The sequence below is a fragment of the Xiphophorus couchianus genome, chromosome 4 (genome assembly GCF_001444195.1).
Source record: "Xiphophorus couchianus chromosome 4, X_couchianus-1.0, whole genome shotgun sequence".
NCBI lineage: Eukaryota > Metazoa > Chordata > Actinopteri > Cyprinodontiformes > Poeciliidae > Xiphophorus > Xiphophorus couchianus.
This window is the reverse complement of record NC_040231.1, coordinates 16,689,725-16,716,860: the sequence shown is the minus strand read 5'-3', so window position 1 is coordinate 16,716,860 and position 27,136 is coordinate 16,689,725. Positions and strand designations below refer to the sequence as shown.

The following is a 27,136-nucleotide window of genomic DNA, read 5'->3' as shown; positions in this document are numbered from 1 at the left end:
ACTGTTTCTGAGGTAACTAATGCTAGAAATAAGGCTCGTCGGAACTAATCCAACACAGACTTTGTATGAAATGTGTTTGTTATCTTCTGTTAATAGTTGCAAAGGTCTCTTCTACCATTAAGGAGATGGGGAAGTGATGCAGTCTCGGGGGAGTATGGTAGTGGGGCAGGTGAGAGTGCAGGTGCCCTGAAGTGTATGAAGCCACTGGCACACCAGCCTCGATGCCAAGCTCCCTGTTCAACAGGACAGAGTCATTATTACATCAATGCTGCAGGTAGAAATCCAGACATTTCAGAAACACAAACATCATCGATTAAAAGACGAAATCATGAACCCACCATGTCGTTCTCTGCTCAGGCTGGCGAGGATGGGAAGACATGGTCTGTGGCACATGGATGTGGTGTCCATGGCCGTAGTTGGGGTGCATCCTGTGGGGGTGCGGAGGTGGCCGCTCATGCGCCCGCCTGGAAAGAAAAATAAAATACACGCGTTTCACCAATAAATGTCTGCAACTTTTACGAATCCGTGGCGCCAATACTCACGTGGGGTGCTGCATCATCCTCCGCCTCTGGACCTCCATCCTCTGCAGCATCTCGTGCTGATGCATCCTCTGCACCGAAGGCCCCAGAGGTGGCATGTGGTGCTGCAGCGTCTGGTGGTCCGGTGGAAGGTGCTGGGCCAGTGGCACGGTTGAAGTGGGGAGGTGGTGGGCGGAGAGGGGAGGTGGAGGCGCAGGAGGAACCGAGTGACCTGCAGGGTGGGATGGCAGTGGCGTATGAAAGGAGTGAGGAATGAGGAATTCGCCTTGTGGAGGAGGCTGCGGTGTGAGTTGGGGGTTCCCGTGGGAGTGAGGGCAGGCGGAGGAGGGCTGATGATGCAGGGTTCGCGTTAGAGAGCCATCTGGAAACAGGGAACAAAACAGGGAAAGAGTCAGTAAATCTATTCATACCAAACTAACAGTAAAATACAGAGACTGTGCTTAGAAATTAGGCTTTTGCAACATTTAAAATATGAAATTACAAATGAGGCGTTTCCAATTGCCTCTTTTTCAAGAGATCACAAAAAGTTGTTCATATAACTTGAATTATATTTCCAAACCAAAAACAAAACAAAAAATGTTTTACTTATTTCCAGTCTTTTTAAAAAATATTTAAAAGTATGAATAAACTTTGCAGACTTCAAGTTTAGGATCTGCAAAAACCAAAAGCTGCAGGGACATGGAGAGATGGACACATCTATAAACGAAAGGATGGACTGATGGACAGAATGACATCCACATAAACGCAGACTGTGGAAGAACCACAGTGCTGGTTCTGTTGGACTTCCATGCCGGATTTTTACACGGTTATCCATGACATATTAGTGAAACAAATGGAGAGTCGGGTAGGACTTTCAGGTCAATTTCTCAACTGGTTTGAATCTCACAAAAAGAATGGAAATTATTTTGCGGTAACCAGAACCAAACATTGAGTTTTTATGCTCCTATAATCTATAACAAACCTCCAGAAATATTATGAAGTACTGAGTTCCTTTAAATCAAACAAAAAATCCATCTCTTTAGAGTTGCCTCTGATTTATAATAACAGGAGCACGGATCAATTCTAGTTTGTATTACTTACTCTTATTTAGCAACCCAGAACAAGGATTAGAACTTCGAGCCCAGAAAAACTACCTTAGCAACTACTTTTTAGACTCCTATTCTATTCAAACCAGAAAAGGAATTAGACCTGAGGATACTTACTTATACTTATCTACCAACTCTGAAAAGGAGTATCTAGTTTATTTATTTTGGATCAACATTATTAGCTTTTTCTTCTTTTGCTCGTTCCTTTGGTTTGTTATTTTGTTTGTATTTCCTTTTAATTCCTGTAAAGCACTTTGTATTGCCTTTTTGCTGAAAATGTGCTATATAAATAAAATTACCTTTACCTTCAGAACGTTTTGTTACTTCTCTTTATTTTGACTCTGTATTGTAGCAGTTATTGTTATCACTCGGTTTCCCCCAGTGTATTTTAAGCCTGGCAGGCCACTAGGCTTTACTTGTCCCCCCACCAGGCTGAGCATTGTTTATTCATTTGGTAACACTTTATTTGAATGGGTGTGCATAAGACTGGCATTCAATAAATAATGACACTTTTAATGTAAAGTTGTATTAAAACTTGCATTAAAAGTGTCAACTTTGCATTATACGGCAAATAATGACACTTTAACACAACGATGCATTAAAACTTGCATTAAAAGTCCATTATAAATGTCAACTTTGCATTATAAGTGTCATAATATACAGAATGACACTTGATAACAGTCAAACATTCACAAAGACTACTTCGTGAATGTTTGGTTTTACTGCTGTACGCAACAATGACAAACAGGTGTTATGTCATGTTTGTGACAGTGTCATGTCAGCCTTATGCACACCCCTTCAAATAAAGTGTCACTGTTTTTGTTATGTGGTATTTTTATAAACCAGAACTTCATAACCACTGCCTGTCTCTACCAGTCTACCCGCTAACAACTTCAGCAAATAAAATTACAAGTCACAGATAAATTATCAAAATATTTTGGTCACTTTGGACCAAAAGACGAAACAACTGAAGAGCAAAAAATTGTTTTATGCTAGCCTTTTTGAAGAGATTATAGTTAGTGTTTAAGTACTGTTAATAATGCATTTTAATAGCTAGTGGTATTTAAAATTTTCAGTGCAGTGTCACCCACAGTCAACAACTCTTCCTCGTCACACAGCTTTATTCTCTATGTTGAATTATTATGGGAATCAGCAACTCTTGCTGCCGGTTTCTTGTACTCACAAGATGGGTGCATGTAATGTCTGCAGGGCTGAGGTTGTGTTTGTGGCTGAGCCACCATGGAGGAGCTGAATGAGTCCACCACAGCTGGCTGACTGGGCCCTGGGGTGGCATGTGAAACATAAGCAGGGGCCCGTGAGGAGGAGCCCGGGCAGCAAGGGTCAAAGGCTGACGTGCTGCCATGGAAACTACCACCCCCGGTGCCACCGCCTCGAACGCTGCTGTTGCTCAGGTCCACTGGCAGGGTTTGCTGTGGGAGGGAAACAGAAACACTGAGGATGCAAGAACTGAATGGCATCAGTCTATTTCAATCTGCTAAACAAGTTGTAGTTTTTCTTACTAATATAAAAGAAAATATATGTAGAATTTCAGACATCCTGCAGATCTGATTTGTTGTTTATACATAGTAGAAATATGAAGAAGCACTTTTAAGTTTATACAGCTATAATAATAAAAAAAATATATAACAAATAAAGCACTTTGAACTGCCTTGTTGCTGAAATGTGTGCATTTGATGGTAACACACTGCAGAAAACACAAAATCTCCCCAAGTATTTTTGGTCTAGTTTCTAGTGTAAACGCCTTAGTATGCTTGAAATAAGTCAAAACTACCCTACAAGCAACTTTTCAGCAAATAATCTGTCAGTGAAAAAAGACATTTTCCCCAATGTATTGGGTCAATACATTGGCAGATTATTTCACTTATAAATAGTACATTTTCATCAGTGTAAAGGAATTATTTACAAGCTCCTACATTGTGCTGAAAAGTTACCTTTGTCTTATTTTGAATGCACTAAGATATTTGCAGTAGAAACTAGCCTAAAAATACAAGATAAGGTTTAGTATTTTTGCAGCTTCAGCTCCTTTATACCTGGTCATGGTAGTGGGATGCATTGCTGCTGCTGCTGTTGCTAACTCCAGCACAGGGGGCAGGCAGAGCACTGGGGCGTTCCACAGGACAGCTTGGCTCTTGAAAGGGTAAGGTTCCCGGGGGCTGTGGTGCAGGGTGATGGATATGGTGGACAAAGTGGTGAGTGTTGCTGTGGCTGTGCTGAGAGCCGGTGGTCTGCTGAGAGGAGGACGCTTGCAAGCAGCTAGAATGGGAGTGGCTGAGGGACATGTGACCAGGAGAGGGGCCGCTGCACGGAGAGTGCTGCTGACAGCAGGAGGGGAGTCTGGGCATGGCTGTGCCTGAGTTTTCTCCTCCTGTACCAGACAAGCCTGGTCTGTTGTCATCTGAACAGGAAAAAAATAAATCACAAGATAGATTATTTCAACGCAGATTAGATAAAAAACAAGGGTTTTATCAGGTTCCTCCAACTCAAATTTTAGACTTTTTTCAGCCTTTTTAAGACCATTATTACTGAAATTTAAGATCTGTATCACATCAGAAATGTACAAAAGAAACAGTCTGATCCCTTGTAGTGCTAAGCTTTTTTTGCATAGATTTCATTGTATGTGTCGGCAAGAGACGTGATCCGATAGCAAAGACCAATGCCGTCCAGCCACCTGGTCATAAATTTGCACTACTTAATCCAACAGAGGTACAAAAAAGCCTGCTTGCTAGCTAGCTCGCTAACTCCAGCACAGGGTGGCTACTAGTACAGGAGGCTAACTTGTTTTTCTTAAGCTAGCTACCTAGCTAGCTTTTCTCTTCCTTCCATGTTTAGCTAGCTACTTAGCTAGTTAGGTTTAGCTAGCTACCAGCTAGTTTTTCTCCTTCCATTTCTCCTACCAGCTAAAAACTAGCTAGCGAGCTAGCTAGTTAAAAACTACCTAGCTAGCTTTTCTCTTCTCTTCCTTCCATGTTTAGCTAGCTACTTAGCTAGTTAGGTTTAGCTAGCTACCAGCTAGTTTTTCTCCTTCCATTTCTCCTACCAGCTAAAAACTAGCTTGCAAGCTAGTTTTTAGCTGGTAGGAGCTCGCTAGCTCGCTAGCTAAAAACTAGCTAGCAAGCTAGTTTTTAGCCCAGCAACATACCTAGTTTTTCTCCTTCCAATTGTAGCTAGCTACCTAGTTTTTCTCCTTCCTCCGTTTTCACTCCATATATAGCTGCTAATATACTGTACCTTTTACTAGTTAGCAAGGGTACATTAGCAGCGAGTTACAACAGCATTCAGTCACAGAATAAAATGAAGAAACGTCTCAAATGCGATTCAAACATCTGCCTGACAGAAAAGTCGTACAAGAAAAAAAGAATGCACCTTTAAGGCCAACTTACCTTTTTTTTAAAAATTAATTTAAGGACTTTTTAAGGATATGTGGCCATTCTGTAAACATAAACCCGACTGACAGAACATCACGGCTGATCTGTCAACAATAGTTGGTTTCACTGTCCTCATGTCACCGTACCTTCTGCAGCTGTGCGAGCAGAACCACTGGCTCTCTGTGTGTGCACACTTTCAGGCATTGAACCTGCGCAACTGGTGGAAGGGCCCGGGGCATCATTGAGCTCAGAGGCAGAGGCGTGATGGGAGGATGACGATGAAGAGGACGACCTTACTGTCTGAGTGTGAATGCTGCCGGAGGTTGTTGGTATGACTGAGAGATCTGCAGAGGAAAAAAATAATTAAAAATTGAAATAGTTAGAGAAGATATTAATGACAATAATTAATGCACAGTGATTCCAGAGTCTGATCAAATAAAAAAGACAGTTTGTTTACAGCTAATGTAGCTTTTTTCCCTAAGTCAATAATTTTTATAAACCATTAGTGAAGAGAAACAGCCGTAAATTAAGACAAAAAAACGACAAGCAAGCTGAATGAATGTCTCACAATTAGTACAATGCTTATTTATGTTTGCTTTTTCTTTAATTATGACAAAGGCTTGTCAAGTTTATGTTCAAGAAAACAAAAAAAAGAAATAAGTTTCTTTTTTTATTCCTTTATTTAAAGGAATAAAGTGGACCACTTTAAAACTTTAGCGTTGGTGATCCACACAGGGCAGTGATGCAGACCAAAGCGAAAGGCCTCCCAGTGTTTGCATTTCTCAGAGGAGGCAGGGAAAAATTAATTTGTGAATATGAAAAGCAGATAGGCTGCAAATACTGAGAGGATAATAAGGTTTGTTTCTACAACTGAGGAGCGTTTACAGAGAAGCACACACAGTGCAGTCCACTTTAGTTATATTGCTTTGCTGCCGAAGTGTTTTGATTGAATTCAGTCCCAGGCTGAGAATTGTGCTTTTAAAGAACTGGTAAGGCTATACTGGCTACTGGCTTATGTACAAGTTGGTGCTCACTGATGCATAATAGCAATTTACTTCTTCAATTAATAAACTCTTTTTTTCTGTCTTTTAATTCAAGTTTTTGTTATCACATCTACTACATTAGTTCACATTTTCCTCAAAGCTATTTTAAATTGAGTGAGTAAAATTAAAGCTATAACATCAGGAAAGCTTTGACTTCAAGGATAAAACCCATAGGAATAAGGAAAAACAGATAGTTGGATGTTTTGAACAGTTTGTAACCAAAGAAAATTTCATTAGAGACATAAATGAGTCAAAGCATCATACATTCTGCATTTTGTATGCATCTTTAAATGAGCACTTTCTTGATCAATAGTTTTCTATACTTTAAGGGTAACCTTTTATGCTTCCTTGAATTTGTTAGGATAAGTTTTTCAAAGACTTATTTATCAAAAAATATGTCCATAAAATGTTTTGCACAAAATCATTCTTAAATAAGGAGATTTTAGTCTGGTCAGTTCTGCCTATTTTGAGCTCCTTCCAGGATGAGCTGGTTTTAAGGACTTTTGTCACTTCAAATCAAAATAAGCTGCTGTTGGCCACGTCCCTAAACTCAACGTTTACACTCGCACATAAAAATGTCTGCAAACAGAGGACATTTGTCTCTTCCAGCAGCCTTTGTACATTGCGTGCAGCAGTAAAACCAGCTGACCAACCATGCTGGCGTTCCGCTTGGTTGCTAGGTGATGGACTGGCCTTTGCTAAGGTTGCTAGGGAACAGCACAGTGCCCACTGACTCTATCTTAATATTTGGGAAGTTTTTGAAACTACTTGTTTTCGAGACACAAAAAAATTAACTTATTGCCAGAAAACAACTAGGAGTTGTTGTTTTTTAGGAGCTTGGGTTGTTTTTAGAAGTTGTGACCAAATACAGAAACATAAAAAAGTGCAAAATGTGAATTGTAAAATTCAAAATGTGTAACCTTTAAAAATGGACGTACTGTTTTGTACAAATTCGGTGACTTTGTGGGGTACTTTTAGATTTTTTTTTTTGGTATAAAAAAAGTATAAACAACTCATTGTTTTAATTCTATTTCACAGTTAGGCAATACTACAAGTTAAAAGCCAAATACAATACATTGAGGTTTGTGGTTTTCACATTAAATCAATTTTTAAAAAATCTAGCTCTGTTCATTTTATTCAGTTCAGACATTGAGCTGGAAGTTGGATGTCTTACCATCCTCGTCGACAGTGAGATCCACCACCTCCCCGGGGTTCTGGCGCAGCGGCTGGATGACTGTTGAGAGCCGGTGACGTCCACGCGGCTCCTGGAGGCGATTCTGGGCACAACTACTGCCCCAAATCCTACTAAGACCCCCGACTGAGCGTGACCTTAATGCAAGCAGACATAAAGAAAGAAAAATGACCTCCAAGACAAAACTAAGGTATAGAACTAGAAGTTATATTTTCAAAGCTCAGTGATGCTGAGGTTTTCTGAAACAGAACATTCAAGTTTGGTGACAGCTGACTGACACAGCGATAAAATAGAAGAGTTGAAAATATGCAAAGTGAAGCAATTCAATAGTGGTTATTCTGAAAAGTGTAAAGACCAAGTGTACAAGACGGAGCACAAGTTGGCATAAAAAATGCCCAAATATTTAATTCAAAAATACTTTATTGCTCCCAAAGGGAGATTAAATGTTGTTGTAACTCATTAACTCAGATTCCTCAAAGAGTTATTGTAGATGGTGATGGCTGGAAAAATCTTTTGTAGCAGTCTATATTACAGTGAATCTAAAGAAGCCTCTGACTGAAGACACTATTTTCCAAAGACAGGCTAATGAAGAGGATGGTCAGTGTTGTCCATAGTCTTCTTGATTTTATAAAGAATACTCCTTTGAATCATCATATCCAAAGGTTAAATGACAAAATCAAATAAATATTGATATTGATCGAAGACATTAATATAAATAGCTCAACCACAAGAACTCAACTTGCATCAAATCCTCTACTTTATTCCCCAGACACCTTTAATTTTCCTGCATGCCCATCAAATGTCAGCCGCTGCGCCTCCTCTTCCTCTCGCCCCGTTCTCCTTTTTCTTTTAATTTTCTCTCTCAAAGGCTCCTGTTGCTCTTCTCTGCGGCCTCTGAGACGGGGGTGAGAAACAAGGGAGCAGCCACAGCTCCCTCCATGGTGCGGTAAGAGACAGGTGAACAGAGGGAGGAGGAATGACCCCGAGAGACAGGAAGCTGTGTGGGCGTGCCATGCAGCAGGCTGCCATGGAGATGTTGAGGTAGGGGACTTTAGTGCTGCCAGTGAAGCGCTTTTGAAAAATATCCAGCAGCGATGGAGAAAGAGTTTAATCTTGAAGAGAAAACCTTAACAGAATGATTTAATCAAATGAGAAATCTGAATTAAAATCATAGTTTTTCTTGTTTGTTCAGTTTACAGACAGATGGGAGATTGAGCAGTTTGACTCTTAATTTTGATGTTTAATATTTTATTTTAGCAGTTTATTTCTTTAATATGCATAATAAATTATTTCACTCCCACGTTGCTAGCAAAGCTAATAGAAATCTTCACGTAATTTTTGTTTCATTATTTTAGTTTATAAGCAGTGGATCAAACCAAGGAGAGGTTTTGCTTTAGTTGGTGCTGCTGGTCTGCTCAGCTTTGGTTTGTTGTTAAAAGGAACAAAGATCTGATCTGTGGTAAAATAACACAATTTTGCTTCTTCTTCTAACTGTGCGTCACCGTTTTACATTTTTTCCCCCAGCAAATTCAAATATGTTAAAATTGGACAGTTTTGTGTTCCCAGGTGAACTTTGACCAGTGATCTGCAGGTCATCGACTCATTTACATATTTTTTTTTACTCAGTTTATTAAATGCATCAAAACTAAAATAATTCCCACATTCTTCAACCTGCAAAGACAAAAAACACGATACATGTTTGTGTTTGGTAAAAATCAGATAAAGGTTAGTGACAGATGTTTTTTTAAGTTTTCATTTAATTTTCTTGTACGTTGTATCCTTTAATGTTCTATGCTTATTACTTTCTTTTTTATTATGAGTTAAAACAAAGTTTATGCTGTTCTTCTGTTCATGAAAAGCAAAACTGGGGCTGATTAAAACTGGAGTCCACTAGTCAGACCTCAATGAAATTCAGAAGTTAGTAAAAGCCTGACTTTACTGCAAATATTGTCGCTTTTTATGTACAAAGCAAACTCGTAATTCCAATTTCAAGAAGATTGCAGCTGATTATTAAGTTTATTTTCAGTTCAAATCCAAAATAAAATTTGTTTTTAAAAACTTGAAATGACCTGGCTACTAAATATGAGAACTGTGTGTACTGAGATAAAATATAAAATATTAATTTCAGACAGTAATTTTTTTTGTATTAGCTTACAGTAATGTAAATTTACTTTGTAATGATATAAATTACTTAAATAATATGGTTTTTCACATAAATCTAAACGTTTGCTTTCATTACATTCTGCACCCATGAGGCAGGAAATGCTTTTATTCGCGCCGTTTGCAATACGGGGAATTCCCATTTGCTCATGCTATCCATTTCCTTTTACATACACAATCAAAGAGGAAGCTCAATTACCTTTTACACTTTCAAAAGCAACTTATAACTTATGACCAACGTATAACCAGGGTGCAAATTCAGACATAATAAACAGACTCCCAACAACCCGGCAGTGAGGCTGGGATGTAGAGAGAGATTGAGGAGATGAGTGGGGAGTCTAATTGGACTTCCTTGTACTCTTTGGGTTGACCCCACGGGGCCAAGGCTTCACACTAGGGAAGGGCCGCTAATTAAGCAGAACTGGGATTATTTTGTAAATATCTGTTTACCACTGGAAACCTCTGGGGACGAGGGGTGCCAGCAGAGAGGAAAACACAACGTTATAAATATGATCACTATGGGAATGGAGGGGGCTTGGCAGGGCTGAGGTGGTGCCAAGGCAGAGCGACACGAGGCACGGACCCCGGGGACAGGAGGAGAGCGGCGGGCTGCGTGTACTGCGGCAATGTGGAGTAAACTGCTGGGGCTGATGCTGGTGACAGCTAAGGTTGGGAGTTTGGGAGTTCAACAGGGAGGGAGGGCAGGAATAGCAGAGTGAGGAGTGGTAAACAATTTATGGCACTCAGCTTTACAGCAGACTTTCTTATCATGATTTCTTTTACCAAAGATTTCTTGCACTTTCTGGAAACAAAGTTTGTATTGAGCAGAGACCAGTGAACATGTCTGCTGTTATTTATTATCCGTGGAAACTACAAGTAAAATGCAGCCAACTTAATAAAGCTTCTTCTATTGCACTAGTTTACAGAGTAGTTACATGAATAAACAAATACTGATTCATAATTCAAATTATTACTCCTAGAGAGCACTCCTGGGAAGAATAGATGTTAGTTATTAAAAACAAAAGGTTTCATTCTCTTCTTGATAATGCCAAAAAGCTGCTTTTAAATGTCACACAACTCTAACAGTTTACTGTTTAATATATAGATATGAAATCCCAGCATAGAATAAAACACTGTAGTACAAAATTAACACAGACACAAGTGACAAAAACTGCAGATGAATGCATGTTAGCAAACAGGGTCGATGTCAGCATGAACAGAGATTTCATTGCTCATTCTGTCGGCCTTTGATTCTCCACCCTCCTGCTCCACTAGTGCCCATCCCCCACTTCAACACATCGCTACGTTATCTAGTGAGAGAGGAGATCTGAAAAGTGACAGGAAAGAAGGCAAATCATGACCGTCCAAGCTCTGGGTAGCAACTTTAAGGAACCGAAAACATATATTCTTAGTGACTTGGTGCTAAAATGGAAACAGGGATGTGGTTAAAGAAGTGAGGGGACAAAAAAAACGTGTGACAGATGTGACCACAGAGGAAAACGTTTGTGCAGGATCACAGATTAAAAGAAGTACTGAAACAGAAATTTACACATGAACGGGGGGAAAATATGACTCTCAACATGCTGGGGGAAATGAAGAGAAGAACAATTTGACATGTTTCAGGATAATGACGTTCTGTTTGCTGTATATGATCAGTAAAAGATGGGCTGCATAGTGGTGCATCGTTGCCTTGCAGCAAGAAAGTCCTGGGTTCAGTGGGATGGATTTGTGGCGTGTTGCAACAGTTACATCAGCAGCTGTTCACTTTAACATGTTAATGAAGTTAACAATCAAGATTCATTCTTGATAAATTCATTTCTTTAATATTTTATCCTGTGTTTCAACACAAATTATAACCCAAATGGTAAATATTGACAATCTAGTTGTTCAAAAATAAAGCTTCCTCATAAGACTTTCCTTCAACTTAGCCTCCTCATCTTGTTCAAATTGGCACTTCTGCAAACTAATAGACACAAATGCCAAGCTGCAGAACTTCTTTCAAGTTCATAAAACTTCAGAATGGCATTTTAAAAAATGGTGTATACCAGAAAATAATCACACAGACTCAAACAAACACAATAGAAACAGAAAAAGTAGTGAGAGGATCCTGGTTTTTTATCACACATCGCAAAAACAAAATAATATTCAGAGGCTCAGTGTGCAATCTTTACCTTCCCAAAAGGACACAACTGAAGCTAGGAAAAGAAAAGGAGCCTCTAAATTATTCAATAAAAGAATGATTTATAAAGAGCAACGTTTGGATAGATCATGGAAATAACTCAGTTAAGTGGATTTCAATACGTTTAGACAACTCAAACCATTTCAGCCTGAACCAAACCATCATAAAGGATTTTTATTTGCTTAGTTTTATTACCTATTTGAGCTTCTTGATCCAAAACAAGATTCCGACAACATTTATATGTAAAAAAAACCAAAACCCATAATTTTTCAGACTAAGGTTTTCTTATTTTTCATTAATAATTTACATTTCATTTCTACGTTCTTCACCTATGATTTACTGTGTAAATATTTGGCTGTGAGAGGCACAATCCACAGCTGTATACAAAGATGGAGGGCAGGGAAAGCATTTCGCCAAGAAAAATGAATGCTTATTATGAGTAATTAAATTAAATACATCATATGATGTGCAAAGCAGACAGATAAGGTGTTGTTTTAGAAGTGTTGCTTATTGGAAATAACTGGAAGTTTGTATTTTGGAAAATGAGCCTGGAAAGAAATGTTTTTCTATACTCTATTCTCAGACTTAAAACAATAGTTAAAACAGGTTCCTCATGCCTATAAAGAAGAAGAACTCCTCTAAAACTAGAAGTTATAAGGTCATTGTTCATTTATTGATGAACAATAACCTCATAAATACACCAGACAGCGATTCAGGCTAAATTATTCTGACTGGAATTAGCAAGAGGGAAATATGTTCACTAAAGCTCCAAAGCTACGGTGCATCTGCAAAGCTTCAAGAGCTAAACTAGCCAAAGCAAATAAAGCAATAAATTCATTTGTTAAACTGGATGGAGTTCAGATTCCTTGTTATGTTTAATTAAAAGGTAATATAATCAAGTAAAGCTGGAGGAAGTGGGGCTGCAGGGTTTGAAGCCAAGTACAACCACCAAGCTGTAATAACTGCTCAGGTTTCCATTTCATAACATTGTGACAAAAATCATATTTAATACAATTCAATTGCTTACTGATGCTTTAGGACAGGGGTGTCAACCTCATTTTTCAAACCTCGTTTTCATTTTGGACAATAACAAGCTCAAGAATGTCTTCAAAAGGCCAGTTGTGGCAGAATGTATTGATAATAATATCCACTAACAATATGTTGATTGGCATTGACTCTGCATTCGATGAGTACTTATTAAAATTAAATAATATTGAACCTTCTCTCACATTGATGTGATTCGGCAGATACAGATAAAACTGCTTTGATAAAATCATTTTTAAGCACTAAAGTGATTTTTGAAGCTCTTTTTAATGTTGGCTCTCAGGAGTCAGGAGGGCCACATAAAAAGGTTTGGCGGGCCAGATTTGGCCCCTGGACCTCGAATTTGACACATGTGCTTTAGGACGACCAAACAGAAACGTCTGACCCTTCAGCACCTACCTAAATCCGTCTCCAACGGTGACAATCTCCACTTCGCTGTCCGTCGAGGTGACGTTGATCTCCTCGCTGGCAGGAACAGCATTCGCTGGAGCTGGAGACGCCTCTATCACCACCACATCCTCATCCAGAGCACCTGAACACACCAGCGGACATTAACGCATCCTACAAACGATGCAAATGGGTCGTCATCTGGTCATAATGACATCTTGATTTTGTAACTATGATTGGTGAGCACTTGAAGGCGTAGAGAAATCATTTCTTAAAAACCAGCAGAGCTGAGAGTAACGTTGAATCACTGGGAGTAAACCCGAGGCGGAAGGGTTGTGATCTGGGGTAGCAATAGTTTCGCTAGAGCGAGGCACGTCATCAGGAAACATGAGACATCGTTTTCACATAAACCTACAGAGAATAACTGGAAATGTAACAAACCTCAGGTTAGTGCTGCTTGACATAGACAAAAAAAAAAAAACTAGCATTTATTTTCTTTATTGAATGAATTAGATAGTTATTAAAGATGTACCAATATGTAAAAATGTTGATATCTGATATTAATACTACTGCTGTTATGGCTAATAACCAATATTTACCGATATTATATACATTTTCCTACACCTTCAACACCTTGTAAAAGCGACCACATTGACCACATTGGGGCGGGAGCAACTAGGCAGCTTCCCTCCGACTAGTTGGGCAAAAAAGTCATTATAACTGCTTGCTGGTTGTGATGCCCCTCAAAACTAATTCAGTATTTGCCTGATCAGTTTTTTGGCCACTAGCTTCACTTCTTGTTTTGTTTTTTTTTTAAACAGAGCATTTGCACTCTGTATATTCAGCTTTCGTTTTGGTTACAGAGAAATATCTGGGTTGATAGTGTGGTTCAGTCTCTTGCCCCAGGAAACTTCAACATTTATTTTGGTTCACTTCAAAACCTGAGGCATGGGCACATCAACAGGGGTCTTTGTTTCGTGCAATCTAACTCTAAAAACAATGAAAAAGAAAAAGAAATCTTGCAGTAATGTTTGCATCCAAAATGTTTATTTAGTTTTACATAAATAGAAAACCTTAAAAAGTTGAATAAGTACTTTTACAGACCAATTTCTATAAATAATAAGTGAGAAGGTTATAAACATGGAACACGTTTTGTCATACTTTTGCAGTTTTTGGAGTTCATAAATCAAATAACATATTTTCTTATTTTCAGAAAGCGTGACAGTGTGGTCACACCAGTTACAGATCTGAGTTCTCACAGTCGCAGGCCTGTTTCTAATTATTGTCACGATATCTCAGTGTAAGTGAGAGCTACTGACTCATTCGCTGGGTGTGTGAGTCAAACTCCTGTAACAAGACTGAGCTTTTTGTGTAAATCTTAAGCACTTTGCCGCTGCCCACTTTATCACTGTCATCCTACATTCTGAAAGAGCTCACAGTGAGACATGTTTGTAAAAATCTGAGGAAACAGCATGCATGGAAGGACTGCAAGTGCTGCTCTTGCTCCATCTAAGACAAAGGAACAAAAGTCAGAATAAAGGCCACAGAGGGGGAACATTATGAGTAAGTCAATGAGACGTGCACTGAAGAACATTACTTTGTAAAATAAAAATAAAGCTACTTCTACTTCATGCTGTAAGGTCTGATTCAGTGCACATCTCCTTGACTTGCTCATGAAATCCATGTTTCCCCTTTGTGATTTTAGTCCCAACTCTCTCATGAGAGCTGCTGCTAGGCACCCTCTGCAGGACTTGCTGCCTGAAAGTGAACTCCTCACTCTGGCTGAGCAAATGACACTGACAGCTACTATTCTTAACAGGGTTTCCCCCAGAAAACTTGCTAAGCCCGGAGGTAGCGGTGCTAGGGCAGTCCGCCCGCGGTCCGAAATGGTTTTGATTTAAAAAATTGGCAGAAAGTTTGAAAATATGACTAGTTATTGGAAGACATTATAAACAATACCTAAAAAGAAAAGCAAACATGAAAAAATACAATTAAAGTAAATATAATTTTTTTGCATTTCAGTTGTTTCATCCTAATTAAAGTGTCCACATTTTTTTGATTCTTTATCCGTGATTTGTCACCTTATTTGCTGAAGTTGTTAGCGTGTAGACCAGTAAAGACAGGCTGTGCTTAGGGAGTTCCAGTGGGAAAAAAAAAGATACCGACTATATTGCCATTGTGCTTTAAACTATTTTATTTGAATAAATAAACAAGCCATGCTTAGCCTGGTGGGGGTTCAAGTAAAGCCTGGTGGCCCACCAGGCTTATAAACCCTGCTTAATAAATAAAAAGGTTAAAAAAGACATTGAAAAGCAAGGTTTTGTTCACTTTTGGGCCATTGCTTGGTTTATAATAGAATAGTGAGTTATCTGAGGTGCTTAACTCCAATTGATTTCAATAACTTACATCAGACTTGTCTTACAGGTAAGCCTGAGCTTTTCCCTGAATATCTGGCACACCCACTCCAACGCTGGACATTCACAGGGAAGGTTTCATCACGTGCCTCCTGCTGTAAACAAATGCTTCGCTTTCCCTCAGAGACCTTCTGTTTCTATGCGAAAGGCTGCTGCTCGGCAGCGTCTTCGCTTTTCTCCCACCTGCCTCCCGCCACGGAGGGAGAACAGCTAACTTTCCATTCTTCCCGTGGGCCACGGCAGCAGGAATATTACCGAGGCTAAATGGCAACACAGGAGATACAGTATGCCAAAGTAAAGGTGGGGCTTATTATCCTCTGTTGCTCAGAAAAACACCAGAGCGTTGTTGTTTGAGCTCACGATCTGCATAAAGCTGTTACTGTAACAGAGGGAAGCAGTTTCCATTAACATATGGCAACAGAAGCTGCAGCTTTTATCAGACTTATGAAAAAATAAAAAATAAACATTGAATATTACATTTTTGCTAAGTTGCATTTTACAAAATACTAGGGCTCGGCAATATGGCTTAAAAATAAAATCTCACATTTTTCATATCAGCTCTTATTTTAAAAAATGTTTTTCTTGCTTTCTTTTCTAAAAAAAAATTTTCAAAGGATATTACATGTTTTCAAAAAGTGTCATTTATTTCAATAATCTCTTCTGTAAATTGTACGAAGGCATATTACAGCTAGGCTGCAAGAATATTTATTGAATTACAAGAGCATTGTCATGATATTAGCAGAATAAAAATGCAATTTTACCAGGAAAACCTCTGAAAACCATCAGAAAAAAGCTTCTAGAGTTACCAAGATCTGACGTGAGAACCCCAGTCTTTGTGCTATTCTTCGAAATACATTCAGCCATTTGCACAATCACTTCAAAGTCCTGCTACTGATAATTGATAGTTGAGCTGGTCAAATTTTGACCCTTTGACCAAAACCCAATAAACGGTTTTCTGTTTATTGGGAATTCAAAGTCCCAATAAACAGAAAACCGTAACATGCGCCTTTCAAAACTTTTATGGCCGCTCTGGGTGCGTTGACATCACTCCTAACTATGGAAACCCAAGGAGTGCATTGGTGCAAAAAAACATTAAATCTTCAAAAACCAAACATTTTATTCATCGATAAAATGTATTTATCCCACCAAACTAGGATAGAATCAAATCTGCCTTTTTAAAACCAAGTTTTGATCATATCCGTTAATTAAGAGTCCCATGTCAGATGCATCTATTTGGACTGGATGATGTAAGAGTTTTCACTAATCACTAGGAGCAGCTGCAGCCATGGCCACAGGTACAATAAAACACTAAACGCAGAAAACACTTGCACCACGTCAGCTCAGCTAAGTCACTCAGTTTCTTCCACCACAATCAATTATTCTACACTTACTACATTTGTGAAAGAGCTGAAAATCCTGCTTCCACGGTGCGGACACAAAGACCCTCAGTATGAGCCGACTGAGCCGAATAAAAACAGCAGCGCATTGATCGTTGTAAGCTGCATGACCTTGTCTCAGCCCGTTTTCTCTTCAGCTTTTCACTGCATAGTTTTTACAGTATTGCATTATTTGTGCTTCAACTGAAAGCTGATAACTGATGCGAGAATCTGAGGTCACAATTTCTGAAAGATTTAGAAAATAAAGCTGTAACAAATGTGACGAACGCACTTTTTGAAGACACTTGAACAAATAAAAGCACCGTTATGTTGCATTATAGTATAAAATGTTTTTATGTTTTTAAGGCACTTGTTGCATAACAGATTAATCAGGCACCAATCTATAATATTCTGCTTTAAAAACACATCTAATCAGTCATTTGTCATACAGGATATACTTTAACTACTTCAGTTCATTACATATAATATCTTCCAATGGGTGCATATTAACCTTTGTAGCCTGATGTGTTGCTTCCTATTGACAAATAATCACATTATGCGGCCTTTCATGTTGTCCAGCAATGCCTTTAAGCAAACATGAATCTACTGTAGCTGTAAAACACAGAGTGTTTGACATATCTGTTCGTGTGTTTTCACACCTGACAGACCGATAGACTCAGTTAGATCGAAGATAAAAATTGCAACATCTGTTAAATTTTTAGCTAGTGCTGTTAGCTTTAGTGATCATTTGACACTGCATTGTGTCAAATGATCCAAACCCTTTGAAAAACCTGTGAGGCCCCATTTCACCTGTGGTGGCGCTGCACCAAGAACCACTGAAGGAAGCAAGATGAAAATCTCTGAAGACATGAGTGCAACTTGCTTTGTCACAAAATGCAAACAAAAATGGAGCAGAGGAAGATTTTAGGGATTGTAGGATTTCTCTTGACTTTGGTAAAAGACCACGAGTCATTTCTCCTGCTAGACTCTTGCATTTGTTTTGGTTGTATTTACCCAGAATGCCCTACGCTATAGTTCGTTTTCTGCTTTTTTAGTGGTCTCTGGTCTGATTGCATCCACATATGCATTTGAGCCGCGCCAGAGTCCAGTTCTGCATTCACACCTCCCAAATCAAACCAGACTTTCTGAAAAAATGTACTAGAGTTTGTTTAAAACGGACCAAACCGAGCTAGTGTGAGTGAAAGGTTTGCCCTTACCTGTGGCTACAGTAGCACTGTTTGGCTGGCTGCTGGTGCTGCTCACATCCACATACAGCTCGTCTTCTGCTTCGGTTGATGACGCCGAGGACGAGTCGCTGCTAAGCTCTTTGCTGGAGCTGCTAGTGCTATGGAGCAGAGCGTATTTCCTCCGTGCGATCACTTCCCGTTTCTTCCTCTGCAGCAGCAGCCGCTCCTTCTGCTTTTGAGTCCGCTGGCCTCCGCCGGGAGCCATCTTCACAAAGCGTTTCCGATGCGGTGGCCGCCGGCTGCTCAGGCACGGCCGCTTCAACAGCACCGGCTCGGGCTCGGGTCGGACCCACTTGTGAGAGCGACTACCCCGAGTTCGGCCCAGACTGGGGCGCAGGCCAACCGCGGCGCCTCCCCCAGGTGTTAGGGCAGGGGCCTTTTGTTGGCCCCCTGTCGCTCCGGCTTCCCCCTCATCATCTGAACTAAGGGTGTCCGAGTCTCCAAACCGGAGGCTGGATGACGGGGAAGAGGCACAGTCACTAAAGGACGACTCATTGTTCTGTTCATCCTCACTGGGATGCGGTAAAAGTTCTACTCTGGCCCGCTGAGGAGCCAGCGAGTTCTCACTGATGTGGTCCTCCTTCAGCGAACAGTCCGACGGCCCCGCCTGCTGCCCTTTTCTTTTTCTCCGCCCTGCCAGGCTCCTTTCTGAGTCTCTGTGCGTCCCCGTGTCCCTCATGGGCCGGTGCCTGGATTCACAAAGGGCCTCGAAGTCGCTGGCCGCCTTTCCAAGAACCTCCATGTTGTTGGGGAAGTTCTTAGCCCCGTCCATGGACTCTGGGTTCACCAGTGGCTCCTTCAGATGCTCCTGTCTGCTAGAGGCCTCAGATGGCACTTCACTCTTCATGGTGGCAGCAGCGCCGTCTCCAGGCACACTCACATTAAATCCAAGGCTTTTGTCCGCAGCATTTCACAAAACCTACAACAGAGACATAAAGTTAAAAATGCAACAACAAAAGCATTCCCTGTTAAAGATCCTTCAAGGAATTGGTGTTGCAAATTAGCTAAACATTGTGATGCAGGAATTAGATTCTCTTGATGTAATACTTTTGTCAATCACATAAATACATTTTAAAAAAGCAGCATACTTGTACAACTGATAATCTCTAACACATCGTTCATTCTGATACATTCAAGTAATTTAATTCAAAAATACTCTATTGATCCCAAAGAGAAATTGAATATAGCTGTAACTCATATTAATTCAAGAGTCTTCAAAGAGGTATGGTAGATGGTGATGGTAGTGGTCAGGAAGGATCTCATGTAGCAGTCTGTATAGCAGCAAATTTGAAGAAGCCTCTGACTGAAGACGCTCTGTTTATCAATGACAGTCTTGTAAAGAGGAAGGTCAGGATTGTAATGATGGAAACGATGAGGTAATTAATAAAAAGTCGACTTATTTCAGTAGTTCAACTACAAAGGTTTATTTTTATTAAAAGTTTATTTTAATGATTATGTCTCGCAGATAATGAAATATTTAGTGTATCAGAAAAAAACAATTCAATGTAAACTGAAAAAAAATCAGTCATTTGCATTGATGTGTTTAAAAAAAAGATTTTAAAAAAAATCAAGAATTTCTTACATCTTTTTGAATGAATCAAATGCGACTGCCCCAAAACCCAAGCAGTCATAACAGTACTTTTCATTGTCAAATATAAAGCAATAAGTTCATTTAAAAAGTGCTTCTGTCTGAGTCCAAACTAAAACAGTGTGACTCAATGCTGCTGATTAAAGAGAGAAAACAAATACCGCAGGCTCAGTCAGAGGTAACGGATGAGTCAGTGCTGATCTGACTGCTCCATTGTTGATTTTAGGCAATTTGGGAATCACTGACAAAAGTCATTCTCACGTGTTCATGTTAATGTGATGAGTCTGGGTTATCTTAGGCTTTATTAAGGTTCACTTTACGTCCTGAAATGTAAATCTAGAAAGAAAGTAAACAAAAAAGGGAGGTCAGAGGAAACCTTCAAAATATCCCTGCTGTTAAAGGAATGCACTGACTGCTCCACATATGAACAGATGATTCCCTTCTTGACAAGCTTAATTGACTTAAATAAAATGTTTGTTTTTCTGTAGTCTATTTATTCATAGGTTGGAGGCGGAAAGAAAAAAATACATTCTGTTTAGAAATGGTCACAATACGTACTTAAAGTCTTTGTCATGACAGATTTTGTTTTTAGATTTTTCATGAGACATAATGGGGTACACAATGTATTTGGGTGTTGTGTTACTTACAGTGCATCCGGAAAGTTTCACTTTTTCCACATTTTGTCATGTTGCAGCCTCTTTCCAAATTGCATTAATCTCTTTCCCCAAAATCTACACACAAATACCCCCTTATGGCAATGTGAAAAACATTTTAAAGATATCTGCAAATTAATTAAAACAGAAACCTAGAAATAACATTTAAGTAGGTATTTAACAGCCTTTGCAATGAAGCTCAAATCTGAGATGTTTCTGCAGCTTAAATGGAGTCCACTTGTGGTGAATTCAGTTGATTGGACTTGATTTGGAAAGACAAACACCTGTGCTTGGTCTCAAAGTAATTGTCTGCAGACCTCTGAGGCAGGATTGAGGTATAGATCTGGGGAAGGATACAGAAAAATAAATCTGCTGCTCTGAAGGTCCATCATTCATAAATGGAAGAAGTTTGGAACCAGCAGGACTTTTCTTAGAGATGACCAGCCATCTAAACTGAGAGATCAGGGGGGAAGGGCCTTCGTTATAAAGTTGACCAAGAACCTGATGGTTCGAGCCCCAGAGGAAGGGAGAGGCGAGCCTCTTAGAAGCTCAAACATCTCTGCAGCAATCCGCCAATCAGGCCTGCATGTTAAAGCAGCCAGATGAAAGCCACTTCTTAGGAAAAGGCACATCTGGAGTTTCAAAAGGCCCCTGAAGGATTCTCTGACCATGAGAAACAAAATTATCTGATGATTTAATGAGACAAAGATTGAAAACTTTGGTGCGACGGGCAAGGCTCATCATCCTTACAGTGAAACATAGTGGTGGCATCATGGAGCAATGAGGATGTTTTATAGCAGCAAGAAGTCAAGCTAGAGGGGAGATGAATACATTGTGGAGGAAAAATCACTCCAGAGCACTAATGACCTCCGACTGATGAGACTGTTCATTTGCCAACAGGACAACGATGCAAAACACATGGCAAAGACCTCTAAGGAGCGGCTTCAGGACCTCAGCTCCAGGACCTGTGAATGTCCTGGAGTGGCCCAGCCAGAGTCCAGACTTGAATTCAACTGGACATCTCTGGAGTGATCTGAAAATGGCTGCACAAATATACCCCAGTCACCTGGTGGAGCTTCACTAAGAATCAAAGCAGCACGGGAGGAACTGCGTAAAGCTAGGTGAGCTGAGCTGGTGGCGTCCTATTCAAAAAGGCTGTAATTGATCAACAAAGTTTTAAGCAAAAGCATTGAATATTCATGTCAAAGTGATTTCTTTGTCTTTTATTTTTTAATAAACTTACAAAAGTCTAAAAAAAAGTTTCCCTAGTGTCGTGAAGGGGAATCTGTGCATACAATCTTCAGAAAAGAGATCCATTTAATACAATTTGGAACAAGGCTGTAACATAACAAAATGTGGAAAAAGTGAAGCGCTGTGAATACTTTCCGGATGCACTGTATGGCTCTTAGAGGGAAATCAGGATCTCCCCATACTGTAATTTTGAAGTTAAGATCTTTTTTAATAAAATAGCTAAACATCAGTAAAATATGCGATAATCTGCTCCAATCTCATTCCATGAGCACAAAGAGGCAGTCAGGACGAATCTGGATTCATTTTCTTCCAAACTGGCAAGAAGTTGCAAAAGTGACTTTGTCAGCACTTGACAACTCAATAAGGGTTTTGTTTTTTTTTTAAGGAAATTGGTGTAATCACTCCACACGATCTGAAATAAAATGTCACATACATTAATATTATGCATGTGAGACAAATTGTGGGTGTTTCTTTGTCAACAATTATGCTGCAAGGCATGTGAAACTGTGGTTAAGCAGTTTAGGGCCTGTATGGACTTCTACAGTAAAAGAGGCGAATCTGATAAAAAACTCTTTGATAAAACAACAAAATATTCCATAAAAGGGCATTTCATGCATCCCCCTGCTGTTGTTATCTACTAAGGGTGTTCCATACGCTGAGTGAACGCACTGTGGTTTTCAGCAAACAGTCACATAACTTCATTGTGACGTGCCTCTAAACTTGTAGCGGTGCGCTACGCCTGTGGTAAGAGACCACACGGCTTTACACAATGTAATCTGAATATAAAACGACGCTGCCACCATGTCAAAACCCGATTTAGGTACATCGTGTACCAACGACTATGTAGCCACCTGGAAGTTCAAGTGATGTAACGTATAAGGAAACAAAACCAGTGCTTTCCGAGTTCCTGGCACACCTTTGTGTTGTGGACAAATTCAAAGCAATGGGGGGGGGGAATATTAGCTGTAATGAGTCTCTCAACATATGACAGGAATTTAATTTGCATCAGACATATTACAAAGCCTTCTTGTTGAGTATGTTAGTAATAAACTGTAGCATGAATGACCAGACATTTGTTTTTCCTTCAGGAGTTCACAATCAGTCTAATCTAGACTCTCCATGTCTTTGCAGCTTTCTAGAGAAACACAAAATGTCAGATCAGATTTGGTGCAGGCCATCTGACTAAGTATGTACATTTGTGCATGATGTTGAAGTATTTTGCAGTGTGAGTGTGATTTGCAGTCATGGGGAGGGGAAAATGCACACAAGGCAATGCCACTGCTTTCCTCTTTTGCAGCTTATTTCATAACAGCATGCAGGCTGTCACTTGACCTGAAGATGTGACTCCTGAGAAATAGGGATGCAGGATTTTTGTTGTGCAGGAGCTGATCTGAGCAACAATTTATCAAAAGTCCAAATAAAGTAGTCAAAAGCACATCCAGATATGTTTCTTTCCTATATTATACGGTGGCCAGGGGAAACGGGGGTCCTCAGATGCCACACAAAAAGCTGCGCAATGACAGGGCCCCTAGGAGGAAATAAAGATCCCAGCGCATTCAGGCAGAGGGTTGAAACAGATTTCTAATAACCAGTAAACTAAGCCAGGAGATTGGTGTGTCATTACAAAATAAAAAAGTACATGCTGCCTGTAAAAAAAAAACCAAAAAAAAACCCCATGTACTTACAGGAACTGTAACAGTAATCCAGTTCAATTATTCAACTGAGCCTGGTTTGCTGAGATCTACTATATCTGCTGTCCTCTGTTCTTTCTGTCTGAGATTAGACCAGCAGAAACACAGCTAGGTGAAATAAACTGAGTTGACAACACCGAGTTACAAACTGAGGACAGTTTCTACAACGCTTTTTAATTAGAATAAAATAAACCCATCTACAACCCGCTTGTGTGTGTCCCATTAAGGCTGTTAAAGTGACAGAAGCCAGGGCCGAGTTAACACTTAAACCTTACAATCTGAACATTATCAATGACAAAAACGTGTCTATAAAGATCAGAAATCATAGTAGACAGCTAGCTATGTAGCTTGGCAAAATACTCCAGACAGAAGACAACAAAGACAACACGTACCTGGGTCTAAGTCCTGATTTTAAAATGTGTCACTGTCCTTTTCGTGACATGAGAGGTTAAATCCTAAAGAAAATAGGAGTCGAGCGTTTAAAATGGACACTTATCTGGATGATAACCCGAGCTGCAACCGGACGGGCCTACGATGAGATCGCGACCGGAGGGAGGTTGTAGCAGGGATTGTGAAACTGACAACAGTCCCGAGCAGAGCAGAGAGACAAAATCGACGGCAGCGGGCCCTCCGTAGCGGCGAGCTAAGCTAAGGCTAGCTCCACTTTACTTCTTAAATACTCGAATATATTCAGCCATTTTGGTTCGCCGCGGCATCCAACCGACCTTCAGAAGGCTGGAGAGGAGCTATATATTTTTGATCCCGTTTAACAAGACAGAAAAGTCTCACTATTTGCCCTGTACGAAGTTCCCATTCCTGCCTTCCGAGGCATCTACTGTTGTTTACCCAGCAGGTCGTTTGTTGGCTGGCTACGGCTACAACGCGGTGATTCTCCGGAATGCCACAAGGAGGCGCCAGATTCAGCATCCACTTTGCGAACCCAGACTACAAGCTCCCTTCCAGAAATCATTTCTTGATAAAGCATCACTTTTTGTGCCATTTGTACTAAGAGAAAGCACATGAAAACCTAAGAAAGGACAGTCATATGCGTTTTACTGCTGATTAATGCAGAATCCTGAATATTAAGCTGCTACTCTGTTATGGACTCGTCCATCTCCATTCCAAATACTGGTGCGCCCTCTAGTGTACAAAGATGGGACTCAAAAAGAGGACATTTGCGCAAATCATTTTCATATAAATTAACAGTTAAATTTTTTATTATTCTGAAATGAGCTATGTAAACTGAAGAATACGGAAGATACGGAAGAGGATTAGGGCCACTGAAAAAAAAAAATTATGGCCCAGAAAAAAAAAAAATCTCTGAATTTTCATGTAAAAAAAAAAAAAAGAAAAATTTCAGTGTCCCGAAAAAAAAAAAAAAAATTTCAGTGTCCCGAAAAAAAAAAAAAAAAAAAAATTCTGTGTCCCAGAAAAAAGAAAAAAAAAAGAAAAAATTCAGAAACCACAATTCTGACTTTTTGCTAATAAAATGTTACTTTACCCAATACTTTCCTGGTATGGTTTTCAATATGTTGATTAAGCTCATTTTCCATTTGAGCAGGTCTAAAAGCTATAGTCTAAATGCATTAAAAGACAGTTATCCCTGATAATTACTAAAAATATATAAACTGTTGCATTTGAAGGAAGTCAAAAAAGCGCTCTAAAAATGTTCTCATGTTTTTTGGAATTTAGAAAATACAATTTTGCTAATTCTAACTAACTTAGAACAAGAAACGTTGGGGTGGTGCGGTGGAAAAGCACAACCCATGTATGGAGGCCTCAGTCCTGAATGTGGACATCACAGGTTCAAGCCCCGGACTGATGACCTGTGCTGTGTAGCTTCATTACTGGCTTTCCTGTCTGATCATTCTCAAAGGAAGAGCAAATAAAACCTTAAAAAGTAGGAAAAGTTTTGTCTTATAACGTCAGACGGTGAGAAAAAAATTGCACATGACTTTTTTTATTATTATTTATTTTTTTATTATATATATTTTTTTACATTAATCAACTGCTCATAAATATCTGGTATCAACTCTACTATGCAAACTCTTGGTAAACAAAACAATGAAGTTCATTTGTATTTCACAAAGAACTGGTTTTCATGTGTTCAATTTATGACGTAATTCTTGCTGTACTGCCATTTTGTTCACATCTCAACCATACATTGTCAATATCTTTAGTTTAACAGAACAGCATTGTGTTTGAAAAAAAATTATATTTTTCATTAATCATAATGCATACCCATTTAAAAGGATTGATATTTGGTACATAACTGATTATCATAGAACAATAATTAACTTTGCATCAGCGTTGTTTCTTCAAATGACAGTGTGAAAGCAAAACAAACTATGGATTGGGAAATGAAAACATGTCAACAAAACTGTATGTTTTACTTTTATCAGCACAGTAACAGCTTGAAGACTAATGTCAGGTCAAATCAGAACTCTACAATAAAATTATGACAGCAATAAACTTTCATGTTCTAGCAGAATGATGTCGAAAATGTTATGTTTGCTTGCACACAATATGTCTTTAATTAAATGCAGTGCAGGAAGTCCTGTTTAGAGGGCACCTATCAGACATTGCAAAAACTATCAAATGGCATGATCGAGATAAACAGCAACACTTTTTAAATTATCTTTATGCGCACTGAAAGTTACGGAGCCCCCTGAATTTTTTTTTTTTTTTTTTTTTGGGACACTGAAATTTTTTTTTTTTTTTTTTGGGACACTGAAATTTTTTTTTTTTTTTTTTTTTGGGACACTGAAATTTTTTTTTTTTTTTTTTTTCGGGACACTGAAATTTTTTTTTTTTTTTTCGGGACACTGAAATTTTTCTTTTTTTTTTTTTTACATGAAAATTCAGAGATTTTTTTTTTTTCTGGGCCATAATTTTTTTTTTTCAGTGGCCCTAATCCTCTTCCGTAGAATTCAGAGATTTTTTTTTTTTCTGGGCCATAATTTTTTTTTTTTCAGTGGCCCTAATCCTCTTCCGTAGAATTCAGAGATTTTTTTTTTTTCTGGGCCATAATTTTTTTTTTTTCAGTGGCCCTAATCCTCTTCCGTAGAATTCAGAGATTTTTTTTTTTTCTGGGCCATAATTTTTTTTTTTTCAGTGGCCCTAATCCTCTTCCGTAGAAGAACGACCTGCAAAAAGAGCCACATTAGTAATTTAAAATTATGCATTGGGATAGTAGTTATTACTAATATCTCATTGTTAATATATAACAAAAAAAAATACCACAAATGATAATGGTTCTTTACAAAACTCTAGTAACATTTAAAATGTGATCTAAAAAGGGCAAATTCACAGCTTTCCACTGTAACAGATGCTGATATCTAAGCCAAATACCTTGAGAGAATCCTTTAGGATTCATGATGCCTAAATTGGGACTAAATTTTGTCCACCAATAGAGAAACTATCAAAGTGAAAAGGAAAATTAAACAAACTAAGCTCCACACATTTGAAAACACAAAATTTTTGCAGTAAAAGGAAAGATATATCCTGAACCCTGTAGGTAAATTACATGGTGTACATTGCCTCCTAGAGTACATAGATTGATGTTGCATAATGTGTACAGGAGCACAGCAAATGTGTACATCTTTGCCCACTAAATGTGCTTCTTCAAATAAATTTAAAAAACAAAATTAATAGGATCTGTTTTAACTTGTTTATTAGGGTTGGAGCAGTGCTCCTTATAACAGACCTCTGTGCATTTTGGATGCATCCGCTTGTATAAGCTTCACTAAAGGAGCTCTCCAGGGCTGTTACAATGTCATGTATGGGGGAGAAACATTGTCCAGCAGAAATGTCAGTCTGGCTGCAGTTCTCCTGTTTCCCCACCACTGGCACTGGGTCAAGTGGACAGAGCTGGCCTTCCTGATCAGCTTATCTTGTTGTT

The 27,136-nt window shown here is 39.1% G+C and overlaps 1 protein-coding gene across 3 annotated transcripts in view; it reads right to left on the bottom strand.

Annotated features, from left to right (window-relative positions):
- rnf111 (ring finger protein 111) overlaps positions 1 to 24,116 on the bottom strand; it is a 33,947-nt gene extending 9,831 nt beyond the window's left edge. For 2 of the 3 annotated variants that reach the window (XM_028014513.1, XM_028014515.1), the window contains exons 1-10: positions 23,628 to 24,116; positions 18,023 to 18,971; positions 13,028 to 13,160; positions 7,228 to 7,382; positions 5,157 to 5,354; positions 3,676 to 4,040; positions 2,808 to 3,054; positions 543 to 900; positions 339 to 464; positions 116 to 233 (exon numbers count right to left, since the gene is read on the bottom strand). In XM_028014513.1, coding sequence (XP_027870314.1) covers positions 116 to 233; positions 339 to 464; positions 543 to 900; positions 2,808 to 3,054; positions 3,676 to 4,040; positions 5,157 to 5,354; positions 7,228 to 7,382; positions 13,028 to 13,160; positions 18,023 to 18,899 — 2,577 coding nt within the window. In that variant the 5' untranslated portion in view covers positions 18,900 to 18,971; positions 23,628 to 24,116. Of the gene's footprint in view, positions 1 to 115; positions 234 to 338; positions 465 to 542; positions 901 to 2,807; positions 3,055 to 3,675; positions 4,041 to 5,156; positions 5,355 to 7,227; positions 7,383 to 13,027; positions 13,161 to 18,022; positions 18,972 to 20,287; positions 21,766 to 23,627 lie in introns of those variants that run through there. The other variant, XM_028014514.1, reaches the window with a different exon arrangement.
- Between the last annotated feature and the right edge of the window lie 3,020 nt (positions 24,117 to 27,136).